At 34.8% G+C, this 20,620-nt stretch overlaps 1 protein-coding gene and 1 long non-coding RNA gene across 4 annotated transcripts in view; one reads left to right on the forward strand and one right to left on the reverse strand.

Annotated features, from left to right (window-relative positions):
• The window catches only part of LOC119635171, a 47,252-nt gene that overhangs the window by 13,867 nt on the left and 12,765 nt on the right, over positions 1-20,620 (forward strand). Inside the window, exon 2 of the long non-coding RNA XR_005247026.1 lies at positions 10,567-10,677. This is a non-coding gene — a long non-coding RNA (uncharacterized LOC119635171). The remainder of the gene's footprint in view (positions 1-10,566; positions 10,678-20,620) is intronic.
• LOC119635168 (dopamine receptor 2) overlaps positions 1-20,620 on the reverse strand; it is a 50,274-nt gene that overhangs the window by 1,985 nt on the left and 27,669 nt on the right. For 2 of the 3 annotated variants that reach the window (XM_038029804.1, XM_038029806.1), the window contains exons 2-3: positions 11,641-13,564; positions 10,025-10,106 (exon numbers count right to left, since the gene is read on the reverse strand). In XM_038029804.1, coding sequence (XP_037885732.1) covers positions 10,025-10,106; positions 11,641-13,442 — 1,884 coding nt within the window. In that variant the 5' untranslated portion in view covers positions 13,443-13,564. Of the gene's footprint in view, positions 1-8,873; positions 9,391-10,024; positions 10,107-11,640; positions 13,565-20,620 lie in introns of those variants that run through there. The other variant, XM_038029805.1, reaches the window with a different exon arrangement.

Genomic DNA, 20,620 nt, shown 5'->3' on the forward strand with positions numbered 1-20,620 from the left:
AACATACACACATATAAATAGAAATTTGTATTTTTTTTCACTTCACATAGCATTGACTATTTGCACAAAGCATACGCGAAATGAATGTTTGACAAACTCTACCAAAATACCCAATACTTAGCGTAGCTTAGGCTTAGAATAGATTTCTGATAAAACAGTTTAACGAGCGTTTATAAAAACCTTTTTGTTTGTTGGTTTTGGTTTTTCCTTTTTATATTCTTTTTACCATTTGCGGTAATAGTATATTGGGTTTGTATGCGTGTATGCAACACCTGGACAAATCAATATTTTATTATGTAAATCCGATTATAACGATTTTCCGAATTGATTTAAGCATATAGCATCGAAGTAAATTTCCAAAATTTCATATAGAAATGGATCAAAATGGGAGATGACATGGCCCACCTACGTAAAGTTAACTTAAATAAAAACATATTTCTCATGAGAATCTTAAAGGATTGAATGAGATCCTAAAAATAAACGACATAATAGACTGCTTAGTGCATGTTTGCTATCTTGGACCAACTTTTCCTACAGAAACATACCGACAAACAATTTCAAGGGAATGAGTTACCCACATCAGTTTGGACTTCATGCAATGCAGTATATATAATAAGTTTGCTTCTTCCTACGACATAAGGGGTTTCCAATCCATTTTTACGAATAGCGCGTAAGCGATTAAATTGCCAATGTTCTCTTCATTTCTTGTTCTTCTATGTCTATTTGGTTAGGAACTATACAAAATGTAAGCGCCAACTTACAATTTAAAATGCCGTGAATGAAACAATATTAATAATTTAAGAGCTACATAAAAGAAAAAAAGGAAAAATATTTTAAAAGAATCTTTAAGGAGGTAAACGAAAGGTTAACCCTACGAAAAAAGGTTATTTCAGCAGACAACAATTAGAAATTGTCAAGTTTTTCTCTTACTATTTCCGTTATCTTCTTCAAATATTATTTATGTAGATCTTAAAGCCCACTATACCTTTCCAAGCAGCCCCACCCTCAGCTTCTCCAAAATCAATCGATTACCTTATTGAAGGGTGCGAAATGCACTTAAATGGTTTCGTAGAAGTATTTTTTGTTTTGTTTTTCTTTTGCTCGTTGCATACAAAGGTCTGGTCAGTAAGGCAAAGTCGAGAAAGTTGTCTAAAAATACGCTTTTCTGGGAGGGCTACTGTGTCAGCATGTGTTTTTAAATAATTATCGAAAAAGTTTTTACGGTCCCCTAAACTTACCGAACGTGTGCCCGAACGCAAGCGCAAGGGGTACAATTTTTCCAGAGACCAAAAATTGATTTCTGCAACAAGGTCTTGCATTGAGTGCATGTGTGGAAACAACGCAATTTGGCCATGCCCACAAAAGCAAAAAAAAATTCTTTTTTGTACCTTAAGACATGAGAGAGGGGAAAGATGATTCTTTGCTTAGAGCCTGCAGAGTTCTATGACTTTTTAAGTCCGTTAATAACCATAGAGACATAGTTTAAAATATTTCTTCTATTATACCGAGTAGGTAAGTAACTGCGAGAAAATTACCAATAATTTTGTACTTTTAAGATAGAGTTCCTCTCTGATTGCATTCTGCTGACGGATGCGACCGCTTTGGTGGTATTAAGATTTTTGAGAGTTGCAACGGAAATAGTAAAGCTATAAAGCAAGGTATAACATGTGAAATAATGTTGTATCTATGTTCCCCATATTTCATATCCAGCTATGCTTTTTAGCTTGCAAAGTAGTTTCGTTAAGTTATGCATTGTACAGATTAGACTTTGCCACATACTGACATCTGCACCCCCCAAATGGCATCTCCAAGTGTTACAAATAAATTCGAAACTTTACACATCACCAAATTTCAATGTTGAAGTAAATAAATTAAATTAGAAAATGAATTAAAATATTATTAAAAGTATCCTCGTTTTTTTCTTGGCCTCTCCCTTTTTGGCGGTTTTGATCAAACTGAACATTGTGCAAATGACAGGAAAAAAAAATATTCGATAATTTTATAATTTATTATATATAATAATACTAAAGTTTAAATTCTGAATCATATTTCAGCAGCTGTCGAATATGTCAATTAGTTGTGTGCTACAAATGGTTAAGCTCCTGTCAGTCAGTCGACCGATAACTATTTTTGAAGTATGAGTATTGGCTGCCAACGACAAACATTTTACTTACACGAAAAGAGCAAATGGTTATGAAACTTCATAAGTATACGTACACACACACACACACACACACAGAGAGACATAGATTGTATATTTGGGTGTGCATATATATCGAAGTTCGAATATTGATTGAATGCCAAAAGAAAAAGAAAAACAATTTTCAAGTCGATGCATTTTTCTGTTTCTATTTACAGTCGATAGTTTTGTGCATTTTAGCGTCGGTTCGTGCTAACTTTGCCCCATTTCTCATGAAGCATAGCATATAACAGAGATAAACTCAATACTTTTTTACGGTTTTTTACATTTCATTCTTTTTAAAAGAAAGGCTTAAAGTAAGCTTTAATGAAGTAGATTTTTAGTTTCGTTGGCTCCAAATGCGATTCTCTTCTAAAAATGGTTTCAAAGAAAGAGAAACATTTTTCAAAATTTTGCAAAGTCTAAGCAAGTCATAGTCCACGCGAAAATGCCTTTCTTAACCAAAAAAAAAAAAAAAAAAATATTCGATATATTTCTTAACACAGTGAAGAAGATGAACTGTCGCAATCTGACTGCAAGGACTAAAGTTTTTTGAAGGACTTCATTTGCCATTGTTCAAGTTGTCAAAGTTTAAGGTTTGCAGTTGACCTCAAAGAGCCATTTTCTTGTTCATTTTCTTAAAAATATAGGTGGCCCGGTTCAAGGTCACCATAGGTGATGATGATGCTCTTTTCGCTTATGAGAAAAATATTTGCTTATGAGATTATCTGCCTTTTTTAAGTTTAAGCGTCTGCTGAAGTATCTTATTACATATAATCGTTCTATCGTACTTAGGGCTTCGTTCAATTCTAAAGCCACTTCAAGCAATAGAACTGAGAAGGGACGTGACGTAATAATTGACTTTAAAGAATACCGTATAAAGTCTAAAATGATTCTCTTATTAATCTTAAGAATGCAAAAATCTACATTCGCATCAAAGGTAGGACACGCTTGTGCATATGTATGTTTTAATGAAACCACAATATTTTTAAATAAAAGTACAGACCGAAAAAGTGATTCAATTTCAATTTTTCGGAAATACCATATGCTGTTGCTGCTACTGCCAAGTTTTTTGCTTTTAAATCGAGTACCATTCACCAACTGATTGTGTAAGTACGCATGGATTGAAATGTAATCAATCGTTTTGCTTTAGTCATTTTTCGAATTCTGCTTCACACATTCTTCAATGGTTGTGGCCAAAAAAAAAAAAAAAAAAAAGTAGAAAAAAACACATATAATGAAAGAATTGAAAAGTTTGTTGGATAAGGACCGCCAAAGAGAAGATTACATACGCTTGTGGTACAATCACTTGGTACTTACTTGGATACCTTTGCGCTTATACATATTTATACCCGTACATATAATTGCGTTTGTTTTGCGATACGTACAACTTGTGTCGCAAACGTGGCACGTTCCGAACGCTGCGGGAAAGGCAACGAACATTTTTCGTACAAATAATTATTCTCCAGAACCCAAAAGACTTTTCTGAGCTTATTAAAAAGCGATCTACCTTTCAGGACATTGACAAAGGAGCAGGAGGAGAATAGAAGCACAAAAAAGTAAGGACGAAAAAGAATTCTGAGCTATCATAACATAAGGTATCAGAAATGCCTTCAAGACGGATGGTTGCGAAACCATTGTATAAAGAATTTAAACGAAGCGAAGGCTTCCACCCTACATGGGCAAAACGATTACTTGTGAAATAGATTTATAGATTGTATAATACAGACGGCAGCATCAGAGAACGCACGATTGCGCAAGGCCCAAGTCCTGCGTCTCTCTTCTCATCGGGAATCTTGTGTATAATGGTCTGTTCATTAGGCGACTACCAAAAAGGGCGAAAGTGATCGGTTAGGCGAATGAGGCCGCCTTGATAGTGCAGCAAGCGGCAAGAGATTTGCAAGGATCTCTATTGGAGAGGATCTCTATTGGAGATCCTTGCAAATAATAATAGCCTATACGTTGGATAGTAAAACGAGTCACGTGACTGGATGGTAGTGATGGACAGAAAGCTTTTCCAATTATCAAAAATGTTGTCAAATTTATTTAATGAGATATCAAGTTAATTTTTGTGGAGCACACATAAAGAAAAAAGTGTACCAAAGATGAAGTGGCCAAGACGAAAGATTGATGAGCAAAGCTAAAAGTTCCACTTGCTCTTCGCTAAAAGATGTTCACAGTGCAGCATCACGGAATGCAAGTAGCGTCCGTTCATTAGACTATTTTTTTAGTATTGTACGCCCACACGCAACAACACGATAATGCACTTGTAACTCGTTAATCACGCGATTACATGACATTAGTGAGTTTTAGTTATTACTTTAACGCCCACACGATTCGCCCGTCAGTTGTAACCAATAAATAGAACAACATTCCAATAAACTTTCTCAGTTCAAACAACAATGCAATGAGCTCTTTAAAAGTCTAGCTGGTTATATTTGTATCAGTATTGATGACAGTGCAGTCCGTGCTATATCGGTTCATTCCCGAATATTCTGATTTATCAACAGCTTGTAATGACCGGGCAGAATTGATAGCTCTCTAGATGTCAATGCTATGAATATCTTTTTGGCTTACGCGCAAATGAGAGCATGGGGTTCTTTACGATACTGAGAAAACTGATCGCTTAACGGTAAAAACTAATCTGTAAACCTCGATATAAAAAAATTTATTCGTACATGTTCAAGGTCATTTCGTAAGTTAGAAAGAGAAAGTTAGCCTTGTCTACCATTCTCACAAACAATCGATGGTCGTTAAACTGTTTAACATACCTTGAGCCTTTTCGAAAATGCTTTAATTCATTTTTTATATGCATGAACTTGAAATCGTAAATAATTTTCCATAACGCGAGGGACGTTGTCTTTATCACAAAATATCTCGAGCTATAGGAAGTGTTTGCATAGCCTGTCATTTACAACGCAACGCCACACGTCCGACGTGCCCAATACTACGTTAATGTAGAATGTTTTATGTTGAAAAAGTCTTTTCTACTACGGCAGAAATCTGATCTATGGATGCATTTATTTTTTCTTTGGAAAGTAGATTTTCTGTCCTTTAAAGGATTTTTCCTCTTCACAGAGAAAGCAAGAGAAAGCAGTTGCCATTAGATATTTAGTAGATATTTAGAATTTCCAAGCGTAGGAAATTGGAGAACCGAATGCTTTGATGTTATGTACGACGTTATATATATGTCTGCTTGTACTTTTTTAATGCTACAAATTTTCATTTATTTTCTTTAATATTTGCTTTTTTTTTTTTGCTAACTTCTTATAATTGGTTAGTTACTATAGACAATGCAAAAGTAATTAGTAATAGAAAGATTTCAGATAACAAGGAAAATGAAAAAGTATAGAATATTGCAATAAAACAAAATTAAATTGCTCTCTATACCAAATCTACCCTACTGCTTACCATTAGCTTACGTACGCTTTTGTACGCTTTGCTCTCTAATTTCATGCGATGTGTATTTTATACGATGATTACGATCGATGATTATTACTAATCTGAAAATTGTATATAAATTGCATGGAAATACTTGGCTTGTAAAGTAAATTTAGCTCAACCATGCATGTATGTAGATGCGAAAGGAAACTGTCTAGTTACTAATTATCAGTGCTGTTAGATGTGTGAACTTTCGTAGTGAACTAGCATCGATACAGCTCGCCGTCTCCTGACACTTTGTAAATTTCATAAAAATATTTTTTTGGTTCATTTTGAACCGTAAGGGTTTCCAAATGGTAGATTCTTTGTTTTTTATATAAGCTGAAGAGTATTTAACTGTTCGTCTTGACCCTTTTTGCCTTGTTGCGAATAAGTTTTGCTCAAGTCTAACAGTTGTTTTGTACTTACTACGTACCATTTCTCAACGTTAATTATGAAAATTAAAATAATTACACTCATTATTATCGTGTACAGGAAAAAATTCACAATTAACAAACTTTAGATGTTCAGAAAATTACATTTCCTACATAAAAATGAACGTCGTTGAGACGCTAAGCCAACCCTTGAATACCTTACATCATTTCACCTAACAGAATACTTTACATATGCTCATCATAAATATGTTTAAGTACATGTGTTGTGTGTGTTTGTAGACGAATCATCGCTGATAGTGTGCCCCCTAAACGACGACGGTTAGAAGGTCACCGAGGGAGAGAGAGATAGAGAATGACCGCACACCAATCCAACCAAGTAATTAAACTATGGTCAGGATTGAAGCCGGGTCGCGGTGTTTAACGTGATAGGCTATGCGGTGGTTCTTGTCCTTTTTACCATTTAAAGTCTTGCTTTTCTTTGGACTTCTTTTTTTTTGGGAAGAGAGTAAAAGCTAAAGTGGTCCAAATTTAGTTAATTCTCTTGTTAAAGAGTTTATCATTCTTCATTTACTTTCGTAAGAAAGCCTATACGGTCCAAACTTGGCCAAGGAAATTTATATTTCAGACGTGAATTCTCGTCACAAAACACTAAAAATGAGATATTGTTGAACAAGAAATTCGATGGTAGGCAAAGTAACCTACACATGGGCCGCCATTGGGTAAATGAATTCGCGAAATTATTCTGAATAGGAAAATAACTCCGATTCAATTAATCAAATCGGAAGAGTTGGATCTATATCAAGACTTTCGCGATGTTGCGTGCATACATAAACTCACTATTACTTTACCACCAGCATTGTGCGATAAAATAAAATAAAAAAAAAAAAAAAAAAAATTGTTTTCTTTTGTACAAGAAAAGAATTTTATTGAAGTGAAGGTAAGAAAAAAAATTAAGTTTCTAAATAATTTTTAATAATGTTTTCCTGTTGTTTTCGTACAACTTTTTTATAAAAACACTACAAGCAACGCAGAGATGAGCGGGCGAAAGAGTTTGTAAACTTTAGATTTTTTATGCAACTGAAAATTTATTTAATTCACCTAAAGTACAACTAAAATGCACATCACGAACCACACTCATCTCCGTAATATGTGTGCATACACTCTTGCAAACTTGTATGGTGCAAAAATTTAAATTATACGCCATTAAGGAACAATATAACAATTAACAGCAGGAGACCTATTGTTAACATTTACAACAATCTGGCAAAATGTTCCATAAATAATACATGACACAATTTTTTTCGTAAAAGATAGGTTCAACATAACATTTAAACTTGCAACATGAAACGCGTTTGAAATTCACGTGATTCTCTTTTGTTTCTATTTTCCGTGTTTTATTAACATACCCAACAACAGAGTATAAAGTAATTAGAAATTTAATAGTGTATAATGTTCATAAAGGGATTGCAAATGTCTGTCAGTCCATCGGTCCATTCGGTCCGTTCATATATTTAGGGCTCATAGAGAAAAGGGAAAAAGCAAAGGTAAAAGCTTTGGATCATGTATTTCCTTTACGGAACAAGTTTTAGAAAACATTCAATGCGTTCATAATATTATATCAAGGAAAAAGTTTGTAGCATTATTTCAAAATACGTCAAAATCCAAAACTTTATATGAGCGATTGTGATCGATAAATTTTTCTCATTAAACTATTAAATCTGTCACTGTAGAATTTCCCATATAGCTAACCAAAAATCTTAAGAAAGGGGTTTTGATATCAGCTTTCCAGTGAACTATAAAATAAATGGTAAAAGGACTAAAGTGGTGGTGGACAAGATCGGAACAATACAGTGGATGTGTCGAAACTTCGCAGTGAAGTTTTCATGACGACGGAGAATGGGGCTTTTCCTTCAATTAAGGACTTTAATCGCGTTACGTTTCGACAAAATATTACACAAATATTAAGAAAAACAACAAAACATTAAAAAAATTCAGGTTTTGCCTCTGTTTCTGCAGGTCCATCCCACGACAACTATCTCGTCGCCTTTCATGAGATTAGTATCTGATTATTGAGTTTCTTTTTTTTTTATCTACCTTTACGTTCATCATCCCCTTACGTTATCTACCCGATGGAGAGTGCCTGTGGACTGTTTTTAATGTCTTGAAGAATAGATATTATGTTCGCGGCCTCTGGGTAAACATTTTCGCGGCCCCTTTTTCGATAATATATATTTATCATAAACATCATGAACTTTCTTACTATCCTGAGCAGCATTATGGCTGCGATTGAAAAGCTATTGTTAAACGCAATGAATTCTTCTAGAATTTTCGATAATTTTAGGTCATTTTAGATTTATTAGGAGCTCTGTCGTATGACTTGATAGCGGTAGCGTCGTCAAAAGTTGCGAGATATAAGCGCCACAAACTTTTCCCTTTATTTAATAAATGATGAAAACCCATTAAGAAAATTTGTTCATTTTAGCGATATGATAATGAAGCCAGCCGGTCATCCTACTGGCCCGTCTACTTTAAACCAAAAGGCTTTTTGCAATTTTTATTGTGTTGTGCTTAAGGTAGGGGGTATCCACGATTCGCTCTAAAGCCCAAAATAGTTGCAAATCACATATATGTTAGATTAAGTACATAGAACAGCATACAACAGGTTAATTAGCTTGGTGAACTTGGACGAAACATTAAACAATTTGAGGAGTTTTTGATTTCTTTTGTTTTTTTTTTTGCTTTTTAATTATTTATTCATTTATTTTTCGTTTCACACAAATCATTGCAATTGATTAGCTTACGTACCTCGTTGAAGAAAATACATAAAATTTTTGTTTGGTTTCCGATAATGAAAAACTTTTCAAAATAGATTTTCGGAAGAATTAATGAGTAACTCGTTCGCTTTGCAAACGATATAATTAAGACGAAAAAGTTGCCTCTATTGTTGTTCTTAAATTCTTTTGTAATCACTTTTAATTAAATTGCTCATAATAAATGATTTCGAAACATCGTATAAGAAACGATGCACTTATTGCGAATACTTTTTGGCTCTGGTCGCTGATGTCAGTGAAAATGAATTTGAAAAAAAGCCTTAAAAACTTCAATGGCACAGAGCGTAAATGGTACAGGCACAGGTGTAGTTATGTACGTGAGCTTAAAGTATCTGTTGACATTGGTTCCTCTTTCCTGTGGTCGGCGTTCTTTACTTAGCTGCCGGCAAAGGCTAATTATCATCCAATTGACTCTTCTAGGTGAACAACTTTTTTCTCTTTTTGATTACTTATTGCTTGCTTGCTTGCTTGCTTGCTAGATATATGTTTGTTCGCAAGAATTTTGTCGCACATGTTGTACACCATGCAGGGAACATGTTGAGTAACAGCGTCGCGTTGCAAATCTCTGCAATATTTCCAAAATCAACAACAAACAACTCATTCGTAAGCCATTAGAAGACCACAAGCAATTATCATTAAAAAAAAAAAAGAAAGAAGAAGAAGAAGAAGAAGAACAACAACAACAACAAGAAGAAGAAAATCAAACAAACAAGCAAAGAAAGAACATTTTAATCACGTTAAATACTTGTTTGCGTAAACTGACAGTGAAAAGGAGAAGGCGAGCAGAGACAAACCACATAGGAAGAGAATCACCCAAAATCGTTTTCGTTGCAGTTAGCATTCATTTACTAACTAGTACTAGTTCAGTACTTGTATAAAAGAATTATTCGATATGTGTACTACGATTTCAACTGATATTTTAACAAAAAATTTGGATATAAAAATAATTTCATCCTACAAATATTTGTAAAGTTATCTTTACAACTTTCTCTTGCTCTCGGAAGGGAGTACAAAAAAAAAAAAAAAAAAAAAAAACACACACGCAATAATAATGAAACAATATTAGTAATTGAAAAAAAAAAAAAAATTAAATGTTTAATGTCATCCGACAATTAAAAATTGTACTGACGACGGTAGACCGTAGCCAGCTAGAGATTAACTGTTAACTACAATTAAATTCGGGGCATTAGAGAACGTACCTGAGATTTCGAACGCATGGTTGGCTGATATTTCCGACGTATTTTACGTGGACAACATACGCACAATAAACGCACAAATGCTCTGCAATTAGAAAATGAGTTTAAGTGACGTATTTCTCGCAAATCACAAATCGAACGCATTGATGTGTCATAAAACGTAATGCAATACGCGATGAATAATGAATATGATATATGAGTGCATGGACGGCGCTAATGAACGCATTTTCAATTATGTAAAGTGAATGCTTATTTGTTATTGTCTCTTGGTGACAAAGGACTAACAACAAAAATGATGTTTTCTCTTCTACCAAAAAGTATGATTAAAAGGTAATAAGGGGAAGCTCGATAAAGGGCTATAATCAAATCGATTCAAAATCTTACCGTAAGAATACATTATTGCGAGAACAAATTATAACGCTCTTGAACGCATATGCACACAGACACGCACAGCTTTCACACAAATCAATGTTGTAACATATTCTATCGTTTTCTTTCCTTCTTATTTTATCTCATTTTTTTTTTTTTTTCTTTTCCTTTTTTAGCTCTCTCTTGGAAAATCAAGAAAAATTACTTTATTATGGTAATTTTTGGAAAACTTTTTCGTCGTATGACATAACCACAACTCGAGGCTAAATGACTTTATAGTATGTATGGTAAGTTAATTTCTTTAAGTAAAACTTTGTTGTTAGTGTTCTTGCTGTTGTTGTTGTTGTTGTTGTTGTATTGACTTAAGTAACTTTAACAAGGACTGTGAACGTCATAAGTGAATCGTTTTGCCAATTTGCGTAGTTATTCTAAAATTTTCCATTAAGATATAAGTGCTCGTAGCGCATCATAAACTCGATAACTGGACTTGCGTATGCTTTCATTTCATTTGCATTAACTTTACATTTACTTACGAAGTTTTGTAAGGGTCTTCTACTAAGAGCCTCATTAAAAAGGCAAAACCAGCAGAAATAAAATGGTTGGCCAGAATTAATTGTAAGACAATATCTACCGTAATACATTATCAAATATGCCCTGAAAAAGTTTCTACCGTCAAAAGTCCTTTGGCATGGTATGCAAATTTATGAATGTTCGTTCTGTTGGCCGGCCCGAAACTTTCGCAAGAATATTTTATGTCGCCGTTTTCTCCTTGTTGTGTTTTTTGTGTGATAAGGACAACAACATCCGACACCCATGACAACTGAATATGCAAAAAAAAAAAGAAACAGAAACAGAAACAGAAAAAGAAAAGAAACAAATCCCATCATCTATCTCTAATAAAATAAAAATTCTTATTATTATATACTTTCTCCGGTTAACGAACGAAAGCAAGGAAAAGGAAAACGAAAAAATTTCGTTAAAAAAAAATCTAATTTTAGTTCCATCCACACACAAGCTTTGTGTCTGTACTGTTGCCGCTCTCAAGCCTAGCTCCTTATAATGCGATTGTCGTGAATTTCATAATACAAAATGTTAAGGCGTTTTTATGTTTTCATGATTGTTGTAGAATAGTTAGTCGGTCGTGTAAATCGAATTAAGTTTTTTATATGAAAAATTGCGTTAAATGTCACAAGAGTTAAATAACATAACATTCGTAAGATTGAAGTTTTTTTCATATCATTTCAACGTACCTTCGAAAGTCTCTACTCCAGCAGGCATAAATGACAGGATTCATGCACGAATTGATCCAACCGAGCCAAGTAACGACGGCCGATACAATCTCTTCATGTTCGATGCATTCCATGCAAAAGCCGGACAATAAATTGACTACAAAAAATGGTAGCCAGCATACGATGAACACACCCATCACAATACCCAACGTTTTGGCAGCTTTCTTTTCTTTAGCGAATTTCGCTAATTTACGCGATAGCGAGAAATTTTTACCGCCCATATGACGATGCCGCGCCAGACCGTTATTATGCAGAGCCGAAAGCGGTTCATCGTCAGGCTCTTCGGGTGTTGAAGTATTGGTCCCACTCGCATTGTGTTGATTATGATGCGACGATGTGTGGTGGTGATGGTGTGAATGTGGATGTGGATGATCTTGTGCACCACTACCGCTCACTACTAATCCACTTCCACCACCCAACGATCCGTGCAGCGTCTGATGGTGAGAGCTGGTTGCTGGCACTCTTGTCGTACCGCCACGATGTATACGTAGCGTTAACTGCAATTCACCGGAGGCCATAAGCACTTGTTTAGTGCCGATCTTCAGTGAACGCGTTTGTATTACCGCCGCCCGGTATATACGCCAATAGGTAAAAACCATTACAAGTAAAGGCAAGTAAAAGGATATTGTTGATGAGAATACCAAATAGCCCAAGTGCTCCGTGAAGGTGCATTTGTAAGCTGGCATCTCGCCATCACGCGCTGCACGCCACCACACTATCGCCGGGAAACTAATCGCACTCGAGCATATCCAAACGGCGCAAATAAGCAAAGCAGCCCGTTTAACAGTCATGCGCATGGGATACGAAAATGGATCCGTTATCGCCCAATATCGATCCAATGAAATCACACAAAGATTTAATATAGACGCCGTACTAAATAGCACGTCCAATGAACGCCAAATATCACACCAGTCGGTTCCAAAGAACCACGTATTGTCCAATACTTCGTAGAGAGCTGAAAACGGCATTACAACCAAACCCACCAGACAATCAGCGACCGCTAGACTTGTTATAAAGTAATTTGTTGCTGTATGCAGATAACGTTCGCGCACAACCGCCAAAATAACCAATGAATTGCCAAAGACGGTGGCAAACGAGAAGAGTAAAAGGAACGACAGTAAGCTAACTCGATCTTTCGGCAGATTGTGAAGGAATTCGGCGAAGTTAAGTTCGTCAACTGGTATACTAGGAGTCGTGATATTGTAATTAGCACCTTCAGTAGATGACGTAGAACTATCCACGACTGCCTCGGCAGGCAATAAAGAGTCTTCATTGTGCCCCAAATAGCCATTAAAATAGTAGAATAGATCGTCAGAAATATTAAAGCTCGAATAGAAGACATTAGCATGATGAGTATCAGAAGAAAGAGGACTATTGTCGGAAGCTTGCTCTTCCATATCTGCTTGAGTACGAGTCTGATTCTCGCTATGTGAAAAGGCGGGTGCTTGTTGTAATTGTTGTAAACGGTGGTGACGATAGTGAAGTGCACTCTGTTCTTGATTTGTGGTCGCCAATGCTCGTGGTCCACCTGGTGACAGAGGTTGCAACAAGGCGGCATATTCCCAATAGGGTACAGATCCATTAGTAAGGGTAGTCGTGACATTTCCTGCGCTGCCACCGATTGCATTATTCATTATCGACTGAATCGACTCAGGCAATGGAAAGAAAACCAAATATTTTTTTAATATTTTCCAAAAATTCGCTACAATGTCTTTGATATATCGATGATTAGATGCTGGCTGTTGCAGTAAGTATACTAGCATGCAGTTAATAGTCTCGTAGGGATAAAATGATATAATATAACGCACCACAAAATTGGATTATCAAGAACAATATTGGCAGACATGATGGCTCCACGGAACGGCCTTGCCGGAATATATTTTATCTAAAATATTATGAATAGAAAGAAAGGAAAAATTGAAAAAATACTGAAACTTTTATGCAAATGATTTTAAATACAAATTCTAGCTAGACAATGTTAGTTAAAGCGCTTGATAACGATGCAATCGGCAAAGCTAAGGTGGTGACATTAAGGGAAAATTGCAAAGGAGTAGAGCGAAAAAATGAAGATGAAAAAAATAATAATAACTTCGAATGACGTATAAGTGTAGATAAGCTTAAACGAGTGGCAAAGACTGCTTGCTGACTTTGGCTGGCACCTACAATGCATTCCTTTTGTTTTATCGTAATTTTGCTGCTGTGCGCCCTGCCCGGTGTTATCGCAACCAAATTTTGAAAGTCGCACCACAATCATAAGAGCGAGTATGAATAAAATGTTTGTTTATCTTTTCAAGCGTAAGCATAAGCTACGGATAAACTCTGATACAACTTGGAAAAGCATAGATCGTCCGAAAACGAGGCCAACTAAAGAAATATGTTTCCATATGACTGACTTCACTATTCATTTATGTTATGGCAAGGCGTACATGCATACATATATATATGCTTTTCTCTTTGCCGACCCATATGAAACGTTTTGCCATATTTTATACACAACCAACGAAAATGCACAATATAGCTGAGCACAGCAGAGCAGAGCAGAGTGACACTTAAAAGCTTATTTACTTCTCTGACTTAAACTGCTGCGTGTTGTAACAAATATGTACAAACTTTTGTAAATGTGTTGGCTATCGGAAACAAAACTTAATGTTACGAGTTGCCTGCCTGCCTGCCTGCCTTCTTTCTTACAAACAATGAACTGTAGATTTACAAAATTTAAATATTATGTGTTACTCTCCATCCCTGTGATGATGCTCTTGATATCAATGTTAGGAACGAACTAGTCTTTTTTACTCTCCTATCATCCATATTCACTTTCAATCATGATTAATCTAGTGTTATGGTAGTTGGAATCGTTTTAACCATATATGTATGTATGTATGTATATAGGTAACGAACATTTTTCTAATCACATTAGTATGTAAGCAGAAAGAACTACCTCGATAAACTGCAATTTAAAGGGAAAGCTTTTGCTATACGTATTCATCCTCAAAAGACCTTCTGGTGAAATAATAAACTTGCCAGATAGATATTAACGAACTAAAGTTACGTATAGAAAAACTATTTAGAGCATTGCAGGCCGGTGAGCTCGACTGTATAAATACCCTTGAACATCATTTAGCCACAACTTCTTAAAATATCGCATTATATAGGCAATGACTATAAATGTGGTCCTGTGGAATCTATTTTACGCAGGATATTGTCCTTTGGCGTCAAAACATAGTGCTAAAATATATTAATAGATATCGGGCAGGTCGAGAGATAAACGGAAATAACGAAAATATTTGAAAACCGATCGGTGTCATAAAACGTGGGGTCGTTCCGATCGTTCTTACATCTCCACAAACCAAAAGGATGCAAATATCGTAGATATTTGTAAAAAAAAGATGGCACAATTTACGAGCTATCTTCGCAATTCCGCGTAGCTTGTCGGTGGCCTCAGCCTGAGCATGAAATGGGTTTTTGGTTGCCAGTTGTGTACCTATATAGGCGCATTTATCTACAATATACATTAATGATGGGACTGAAACACTGGGAAACACGCATCTGCATCTTTGAGACAATGTCTGTCAGTTTAATTGTCCATTAGCTTATCATTATCTTTATAGTATTTAACTTTTTTTCTCTATCCTTTGAATTTACATGCATTGAATCATATTTGCATTCATATGTGCATTATCTGCATAGATTAGCTAATTATGTTATTTAGTAAATAAACAAAATAAATATAGTTTAGAATAAAGTAATTTCAAAGTTTATAACAACTCCCATATTATATAAATTTTCCCATTCCATGAACTTTTCGATTAACTCTTTAAATACAAGATTTTTTGTTCACGTCTACTCAACCATATCGAACATTCGGGATTATATCGTATTTTATGTCTTTCAACCTCATAAACATATTTTCTATAAATTTTTTTGTAATCATAGAAAATCCAATTGAATTGACTTCATAACGATTGGTTTATTGTAATTGCTTCGCCGTAAAATCGTACGTTATATAAAAGCCATACATTATTATCTCCCTCTATCGTCATTATTGTGTCTTTAGTCTAATCTGGTAGTGAAGCTCTTCTTGTCTATATATAACTTTTATTAACGTATCGCTATTCTATTAATGAACAAAACGGCTCATCTGATTGTTGGAAAAAAGTTTGATTTTTTTTTTTTTTTATTTTTGTCTTTACAAAAACGATCGCAGTTAAGTGCGAATATATTGTACTTTGGAAAGCAATGTCTATGATGGTTTATGACAATCATTTATACCTTATCGCAGAAACCATTTACATCGATTGAGGAAAGCAATAAAAACAGACAACATGATGATAATTATGTTTGAAAGAAATTTTTCCTTAATAAACGAAATTTTTCGAATATGACATAAGACAAGTAAAAATCTATATATCCGCTGTCATGTACTACCTCAAAGCAGTGCTTATTCTTACTTTTGTTCATTTCGAGACGGGGTTTAAGATTGTTAGCACATTAAGCATTAAATCGGCTGTAGTTAAATAGGATTCATGCGAAATTTTATACCGACATCTATTACAAATACGAAGCTAAGATGTTAATGACATAGAATATAACGAAATTGTGCGAAAGCGTGCAAGCAAGTTTGCGAGAGAATAAGTTTTCTTTCTAAGATTTTTCGAGGTGGTACGTCATTACAGTCAGAAGGACGCAAGGACGGAAACAGTTGTGCCACGTCGATCCAAAATTGTCTAATCAATTACACAAGCTTCAAGATCATTGTTCGAACATTAGTTGTATGCTTAACGATGCTTAACAAACACAATAACATAGTTGATGTACTTCGTCTCGAAGACAGCGGCTAAAATCACTTTTTCTTTATGATTTGAAGCAATTGATGGCAAACTTTTTATAAAATGAACTGAAAATTGTTGTTAAAAATTCACTGAAATTTCCAATAAACAGTTAAAGAAATCGCTTTTGTTAGTCGTTTAACTTGGAAATGTTTTCTCTTCTCTCTTTTCTGCTTTTACATGAAAAAGTTTTCTACAAAGGATAGATAGTTTTTTTATTAGTTAGTTCTTCTCAAAACTTTGAAAATTTTGTAGTTAATCTTTATCGCATTAATAGATGTCGATGCCGTCACAATCGACTGCTCAAAGGAGAGTTTGGAAGCGATAGTACGACAGCTTTATTAAGTAGAAAATATTAAGAGCAAACTGAAAAGGAGGGGGAAAAAAACAACAAAAATGGTAAGAATATTTTATTCGCATTTAAAGCTATCTTGGATACCTTTGAGTTCGAGTTATTGTGAAAGATGTTGCATACTATTCGGTTGACTTCCGCTTGGGTAAAATATCGAAAATTTCAATTCTCTTTAACGTAGTTGATTAAAGGATATTGGTTAGGATATTAGAAAACATATTGACATTAGTTCATGTCGCTTTAAAAAAACTTGCTATAATTGTGTTGCACCATTTTCCACAGACTACACGAATTAAAGAGGACTTGAATGCTATGCACACGCTACGCTTGTATGGTTATGGTATGGTTTGGGTAAGCAAAAGTCGTAACTACTGCCGATAGTTCGTCAAATTAGCTCACCTGTCTAGCCTATCTACTGATACGAATAGCATCCGTGAAATCCTTACATCCGAATAGAGTATACATGTGTACTTGCAATTGACGTGGGGTGAAACAAAGGTTTAATGCTTTTTACACATCTTAATATAGAATGATTCACAAAATTAATTTATTTAAGCGACGTTGCAGTCCATTAATTACTTAAGCTAATAATTCATAAACATACCGCATATAATTAAATATTTATCAATCAATTAAAACTTATTTGAAATAAGACAAATAATAAGTAAATAGAAAATGAAAATATTCAAGAAAAGTAAACAAATACCATACATGAAAAGCAAAAACAAAAACAAAATATTCTACATGTGTGTGCATGAATCTACCATGAAACGCAGTAACACTGGATAACAACAGATATTAATAGAGCAACGTAAGGCATATTAAACGATGTCCCTAAAGGAACTACGGACAGTTTCGTCTAACATCCGTTCCAGCATTTATACGTTAGCTGCGAGAGTCCATGCTTATAAATGAGTGCATATGCGCTCGCAAGCGTATTCCTGCCGTATACACGTTTCCCTTAAACATTATTTGGTTGATCTGGCCGTACAAATGTATACATGCTTTAGTAGGTAGTTTGCTATAACTAAGAGCAAACGGGTAGAAAATTTATTGTTTGCATCTTGAAAACTTACTCTTTGATTCGACTTTGTTCCACTTTTATTCGATCGTGATCGAAAGTTTTATACCCATCATCGTTATGCTAACAAAGGCAAAAAGGTAAAAGAACTAAGTTTTCATATCCTATAAAATGGAGTTTTGGAGCGCGGCTTCAAAATAAAGGTTTTTGTCCCATAGACGTGTGGGCATTGTAGACGGTTCCTTTGGAAAGTTTGGACCGCTTTACTTTCGCTAACGGGAAAGTGTTTATCACAGATACTACACAGTTTAGCAGACAGACAGATACTTAAACGAACAGACACACATGTTTACATGCATTTATACATATTTATATGTACTTTATGGGATTTTTGAAACTTGCTTTTGCGCCTTATAAAGGTATTGAAAAAAAATCAAATTTTGATTTTTGTACAGGTGCTGACAGCATCACGTGTAGAACATGCGTTCAAATTTGTGAATTGATTTATCACCTATAGTTAACAAGCAATGAGCAAAAACAACTAATATTTTATTGCTGCGTAGAGAAACTTCCAATGTTTCTTCTGCCAAATGAGAAGTTGATAGCTTCATTTCTACGGCCAGGAGAATGCTCACGACAGCCATTACACAGATGGACAAGTAGTAAAACGGAAAGACGGACATGCTTAAATCGATTTAGAATTTATATAGATTGTGGGGTCTCCAAAGCTGCCTTCTGGGCGCTGCGAACGTTTTGACAAAATGAATGAAGCACTCATCCTTCGATCATGGGTATAAAAAATAGAGTGGAAAGTTAAAATGGTATATAAGGTCTAAAAAAGTCAACTGAATATTGAAGCGCAGTCGATCATAAGTGAGTAAGTTCCCGCCTGTGTACAATCGCATTCTGAACAACATCACAGATACATCGCAAGTCACATGGCATTTTTTCAGTGTAGTTTGCTGGGCTTAATAACCCAGTTTAATAATAAAACTGATGTCGGGGCACTTTCTTATGGCCATTCCTTCAGAATATCAAATTTAAGATAAAACAACTACGACTACTGAACGATCAGAACTCCAGATTACAGCGATTAGAATAATTTTGAACAATTTCAATTCCGGCTCTTATATTTTTCCCGTTACTAGCGTCAAGGACGGACAAACAATTAGTTACCACTTCAGTAAAGGTCTTGTCGAGTGTTGCAAATGCTCTGATCAACGTAGTAAACACACATATCGTGAATGTTAATAAAATTATAAATCTATAAAGAAATTAAAACAAAAACAAAAAAAATAAATACATGACAGATTTAAAATCGCCGGTTGTTGTTTACAATACAATACTTCGGGTGATATTTTTTGCAGTTTCCTAGTTTCAGCGACGAAGTGTTAGTATTAGCGGCAGTGTTAACACTTTTGCGCGTACACTTTTTTAAAACACAAACAAATACCCTAAGGCATTGAAGATACGTTTAATTGTACGCTTCTTTTTTTCTTTTATTTTATATTTTTTTATTCATTCATTCATTCATTCATTCAATTATTCATTCATTCATTTACTGGAGAATCTTTTATATGGATTTCTATTAAAAATTCCACTCGCATGTCGCTACAGCGAATTATATGTTATTTGTTTATACATATACGTCATAGTATGTCAGTTAGTCTGATGTGAAAATGTTTTTTTCTTGCATTTTCTTTTTACATTCAAAAAGTTTAGCAAAACATGAAATAAACGTGCTGTGGGGAACGATAATACTAAAATAATAACCAGATGTCAGTACACGGTCACGTTCGTTACAGAACATTCATCACTTTTGTATTATTTTACCAAATTGCGTACAGGCGAAGATAAACAAGGCAAACATCATAAAACAACGACAAAACACTACGTCGTGTGTACTAAAGTATTGATAACAGATACGTGTCCTGATTTTAAAGTGCACAAGCAAATGATTGCTAAACCAATATGTAAAAAGAAGCAAAGTATAGTCGTGCGGTGAAATGTATCGAATCTACTCAACAATTTTCATTCAGATTGGATCGCGTAATCGCTTTGAAAGCAATAAGTTAAACATGGAACTAAGTTTCTATTTGGAAAAAGTAATTAGCTCAACCTGATAACAACCTAAACCTGATATCTACGTTTTAAGAGCAATGTGTTTTAGGGGGTGTGGCTGTAAGAACCAATGGCATCAATGGCATCCTTTCGTCGTCTATAATTTTAAATCAAATTTTATCAAAATATTTGGGAAATTACGTCCCGTAGGTTGAACACAACAGACGAACAGAAAGAGGATTAAGTAAGGATTCAAAATTATATATATATAATAACTAATGCTAAAAGGTGAGTCTATTTTGAACCATTTTACCGTAAGTAGTGTTGAATGGAATCTAATAAATTTCTACGAGGAAAAATCATCCTTTGACAAATCTTGGATTCTGAGGACTTTACGCACCTAAAAGAAAATCGTATAGATTCTTATTAACTGTCACTTTGTTTCGTAGGCGGGCGATTGCACACATCTCTACCGAGACTTTTTACAAGTGATTGTCTTAACTGCATTCATAAAAACGCATTTATAATATGTGCCAAGCTTGGTAACAGGCAAACTTTCTACGGCGCTCACTATGCACGACCTATCTGTAATTATAGATTTTTATAGTTTACATGGAAATACTTGTAGCCTATGGCAAACGATACTTTTATACATTGCATGAAATTGCATGTATGTACTTC

Source organism: Glossina fuscipes, unplaced genomic scaffold (genome assembly GCF_014805625.2).
Source record: "Glossina fuscipes isolate IAEA_lab_2018 unplaced genomic scaffold, Yale_Gfus_2 3, whole genome shotgun sequence".
Lineage (NCBI taxonomy): Eukaryota > Metazoa > Arthropoda > Insecta > Diptera > Glossinidae > Glossina > Glossina fuscipes.